We start from the raw sequence: 5,468 nt of genomic DNA on the forward strand, positions 1-5,468 counted from the left end.
GATCAGGTACTCTCTTCCGGCCTCCACTTACATCTGGCATGCACTTGATATACACAGTGGCAAAACCTATGCATCTAAATTAAATCAATTTTAATTATAAAAAAATAACATACATGAAGAAAACTTTACAATAGACAATCGTGTGTGTGTGTGTGTCTTTTCACCATTTGTATTTCACCATTTCTGGCACTAGGAAGCCAGATGTCACAGATGTCCCGGACCTGGTAGTTCTGAGCCATCTGATATTGGCGCTAGGAACCAAACTTGGGTACATCAGAGGAGCAGTACTACTAACTCTCCAGATTCCAAATGTTATAATGCTTTTCCTCCTGTCTCCTATTACTTGAAGGTGATGAAGTCCCTGCTAGATGGCTGTTGAAGGACTCAATGGATTTCTATCCCTCTGTGAATGGACTCTTCACATTGTTTATTTTCAATGTTAACACAATTCTCTCAATATGAGCAAAGACAGCAAAAGGTTTTGTTGAAACCAGTCAGAATCCAGTCAGGTTATATTAGGAAATTTTCCATAATTTGAGATATACTCTTCCTTTTTGGAATGTTCTTGAGACAGGATACCTTTACATACCTGTGGCTGTCTCAAAACTCACTATGTAGACCAAGCTGGCCTCAAACTAAGAGAGATCCACCATCTCCCAGGTGCTGGGATTAGAGGAATGCACCTCTATGCCCAGCTGAGTTATGTTTTTAAAAGACCTATCTTTGAATCAGAGAATGAAAGGATAAAATAAAATTTAAAAGGAACCATCGTTTTGATGAACAGTAATACTTCCTGAAATTCTACAATAATTGAAACTGGCAAATCATTTTGTATGTTCTCAATAATTGTGTTAATTTCTTTGCTTTGTTAATTTTACCCATTTAAAAGTGTTTGAATGTGTTTGTGTGCCATGGTGTGTATGTGGCAGTGAGAGGACAAATTATTGCTGTATATTATCTACTTTTCCTATGTGATTTCTAGACATGAAACACAGGGAGTCATTTGATTCAAGTGAATCATTGACCCTTATTTGGGTTTAAAAATTATGTATGTGCTCGTGTGTAAGTGTGCATATGCCAAAGCCCAAGTGTAGAAAGAAGAGAAAAATTTGTAGGAGTAATGTGGATCTCCCAGAGATTGAAATCAGGTAATCAGGATTAGCAGTAACCAACTTCATCCACTGTGATGATTCTCTGGCATTCGTTTGTGTTTCTGAGAGTGTTATGAACAAATGAACATTAAACATTCATTAAACAAATGTTTAATGTCATGAATAAACTAACACATTCCCCAAAAAATTAGTATATCATTTTCATTGGCAAATAAGACTTTTTATGCAAACTGTCCTGTTTTCTTCCATTCTTAAATGACAATGCTTACAATCTGAAAAAAAGACAATATTTTACTGATGTAATGTTTCAACTAATCTCTGAGCATCAATGAAATGGCTGAGAAATGTCTCTGGTGTGCAAAGCTGGCAACCTGACCTTGATCATCATATAAAGATGGTCAAAGTGAAACCCACAAAGTTTTCTTCCAGTCTCCACATATCTGTCATGGCCTAAAAACCCATAATCACATTACACACACACACACACACACACACACACACACACACACACACACACACACGGGGGGGGGGAGTAGGGAGAGAGATTTCTTTCTTAAATCTCATTGTTGTCACATTACCTAGCATTTCCAGATAATTCACTTAGAAGTCATACTTCAAGGTGACATGCCAAATGGCAACTAATGGGAACATGAAGAAGCATGGAAAAACAAGTTATACATATCCATATCAATCAAACTATGTTGCTGAATATCCTACTTCAATACATTTCTACCAGACAGATAAAAATATTGCTTTGGATACACATATGAGGTATCTAATGTTTCTTATATTCTCTTCTATTAAGCATTTTAACATTACCATTGTTAAAATTATTGACAAAACAGGACACATTAAGGGTATATGTTCTACCCTTGGATGGCCTAATTAACTTCTGTAAGTAGATTTGCCACACATACAGCAAACTTCAATACCTATTCCAAATGTTTCAAAATATAAGTCACAACCACAATTGGTGATCTCTATTACATTTGAGTGAACATGATAATTTACTTCCTTTAAGGCAGTGATGAAAAAAATAAGTTTTCCATGAACCCAAAGACAACTATGATATCTAAAGTCTTTATCAAATCATTTAAATGAATAGGGTTTTTCTCTTGAATGAGTCATTTCCTATTCCTGACATCAAGATGATATATAAAGGCTTTAAAATATCTGCAGAGTAACAGACATGGCTGAACAGTTAAGACAAGCTGATTCCCAGGACCAAGGTCATGTTTTTGACAACTTCCTGTAATTCCTGCTACAAGAAGATCTAAATGTCTGTGATCTTCCTGGGAACCAGCATGCACATATACACAAATATATATACTGACATCACATAATTAAAATTTTTAAAAACTGTTAAACAAATAAATTTTTACTCATAACTGCTTTTGTGTAAGCATTCATTTCTGTAACTCAGGTGTTGAGGCACCTAAAGGATTACAATCTTACAGAGTTCTTCTTTATCATGAATTGGTTCATGTAACAGAAAGCCAGCATGTAGGCTTCAAGTCAGAAAAATTAATCCTTCTCGGTTGATAATATCATTTGGAAATATTTAGGAAATGCTGCCCTGCAGGAGGAAATGTCACTTGTGGTAGACTTGAGTTTGCATCAGTACACGATTTCTAGTTCCTACTTTCTGCTTCATGCTGCTGGTTGAGGATAGGAGCTCTCAGATTTCTGCTTTAGCTGCCATCTGTGTGACACTTGTTGCACTGTCACTTTCACGGTGATTCCATATCCCTCAAACCATAAGCCAAACTAAACTTTTATAAGCTGCCTTAGATATTGTATTCTCTCACAGAAACAGAAAAGGCACTAATACACACCCATAAAGTTTTTCACCTGGATAAGTTATTTCATGTAATTGAAGAAAATTGTGAAATCTAAAAGGATTACCTTGTTTATATTTACAGGGTTTTTGTCCATATATTTTTGTTTGCAAGTGCAAACAAAATAAGGAAGGACATCATAATGCTTGAAAAGATTGTTCACACTTGTCAGATTTTTTCTCCCATAATAAATAATCTTGTGTAACTGAATGCAAGTGTGTGGGCTAAAGATCTTACCAATTCCTTTACAGCCATAGAATCCCTTCAGTATGATTTCTTTCAGGTCCTCAAAGACAACTGTGATATGCAAAGACTTTAACAGATTGATTACACTAAAGTTTTTTGTATGAAGTGCAAAACTTTGCCACCCTGACTACATTTATATGGTTTCTCTGCAATATGACTACTGTTTCTCTCATGTTTTGAAGACTACTGCTACATGCAAAGGCTTTACCAAGTTGATTATTCATAGGCACCTGTTATGAAAGGGCTCTATCAACATTGATTACATTTATAGGACTTCTCCCCAATGTATGTTCTTTTATGTATTCAATGATTGTGATATGCAAATGTTGGGAACAAGCGAAAAAGAAAAACTTGTCTTAAGTACTGCCTTTTTGTTATCAGCCTCTGTCTTAGGGTTTCTATTGGTTCAATGAAACACCATGACCACAAAGAAAGTTTGGAAGAAAGGATTTATTCTGGTTACATTTCCAGATTACAGTCCATCAGTGGGGGAAGTCAGAAAAGGGACTCAAGTAGGGATGGAATCTGGAGGCAAGGTCATGAAGGAATACTACTTACTGGCTTGCTCCTCATGGCTTGCTCAGCTTGCTTTCTTATAGAACCAGGACTACCAGCCCAGGGACGGCACCACTCACAATGGGCTGGGACCTCCCCATTGGTCACTAATTGAGAAAATGCCTTACAGCTGAATCTCAAGGAAGCATTTTCTCAACTGAGGTTCTGATGACTCTGGCTTGTGTCAAGTTGACACACAAACCCAACCAATACAACCTCCATTTAAACATAGGTTGGAACTAAGTTCAGGTTTTTATCCTAGAGGATCTGGGGACTTCCCAATAACTGACCAGCTTCCATCATTTATCTGTTCCCCCAAACATAAAGTCTGCCCCTAATCACAGCTTCTGTTCCCCAAACATAGTGATGTTTAACCATAGCTTGTGCTATTCATGTTTTGTTCCTCAAAACATAATGGTTGTTCCTAATGACAAAAGAACAAATAGATACAATTGTTTTACTGTAAAACCTACATTCTGTATCAGTTGACGCAAATCAACTGATTTACATAAGGAAAGGCCTATTTCTAAATCCTGATTCAGTAGAAAAATATAACTGTAACAAGTTACAGCACAGATGTTTATGGTTTTCAAACTAAAAAGTTCTGTAATGGGGGCTGGAGAGATGGCTCAGAGCTTAAGAACACTCGCTGTTCTTCCAAGCATCCTGAGTTCAATTCCCAGCAACCACATGGTGGCTCACAACCATCTATAGTAAGATCTGGTATACAGGCAGAATGTTGTCTAAATAATAAATAAATCTAAAAAAAATTCTGTAAAATTCTGGCTAAGAGGTAGAGGTGAGTGTCACAGTTCATCTCTCAAGCATGTTCTGTGGCCCTCATCAATTAGCAATGGCTTGATTACAATAAAGTCTTCTCATTTGCATTGACCTGGTGTTTGAGTTGTGTTGGACCCTATGACACAAAGGCCTTACCACACTTTTTAACATTCACAGAATTTCTCTCCAGTATGAATTTATTATGATAAAGACTATAGAAATATGCAAAGTTATCACCATTTTAACACATTCATAAGGTTTCTCTCCAGTATGAATTCTTTCATGATGATGAAATGTACAAAGGCGTCACCATATTAAATACTCATATAGAGCTTCTCTCCAGTATGAATTCTTTCATGCCTTTGAAGATGACTGTGACGCGCAAAGGCTTTACCATATTGATTACATTTATAGGGTTGCTCTCCAGTATGTATTCTTCGGTATACTTTGAGATAATTGTGATTCGCAAAAGCTTTACCACATTGCTGACATTCAAACGTTTTTCTCTCCAGTATGTGTTCTTTGCTGGATTTGGAGATTACTGTGATGTGCAAAGTCTTTACCACATTGCTGACATTCATAGGGTTTTTCTCCAGTATGAATTCTTTCATGCTTTTGAAGATAACTGTGATGTGCAAAGGCTCTATCACATTGGTTACATTCATAGGGGTTCTTGCTAGTATGTGTTCTTTTATGTATTAGGTGACTACTGGAATGTGCAAGGTCATTATCACGTAAGTTACATTCATAGGATTTCTTTCTAGTGTGTTCTTTGATGTATTTTGAGACAATTGTGATGTGCAAAAGCTTTACCACATTGCTGACATTCATAGGGTTTCTCTCCAGTATGTGTTCTTTGATGTATTTGGAGAGTTTTTTGACATGTAAAGGCTTTACCACATCGGTTACATTCATAGGGTTTCTCTCCAGTATGTGT

General features: G+C 36.5%; 1 protein-coding gene across 1 annotated transcript in view; it reads right to left on the minus strand.

Moving 5' to 3' along the window:
- Positions 1–4,845: 4,845 nt before the first annotated feature.
- LOC129668124 (zinc finger protein 431-like) overlaps positions 4,846–5,468 on the minus strand; it is a 19,347-nt gene continuing 18,724 nt past the window's right edge. The window contains exon 5 of the mRNA XM_055595912.1: positions 4,846–5,156. Within this exon, the coding sequence (XP_055451887.1) occupies positions 4,846–5,156 (311 nt within the window). The remainder of the gene's footprint in view (positions 5,157–5,468) is intronic.

This window comes from Psammomys obesus, unplaced genomic scaffold (genome assembly GCF_907164565.1).
Source record: "Psammomys obesus unplaced genomic scaffold, mPsaObe1.curated_primary_1811, whole genome shotgun sequence".
NCBI classification, from domain to species: domain Eukaryota; kingdom Metazoa; phylum Chordata; class Mammalia; order Rodentia; family Muridae; genus Psammomys; species Psammomys obesus.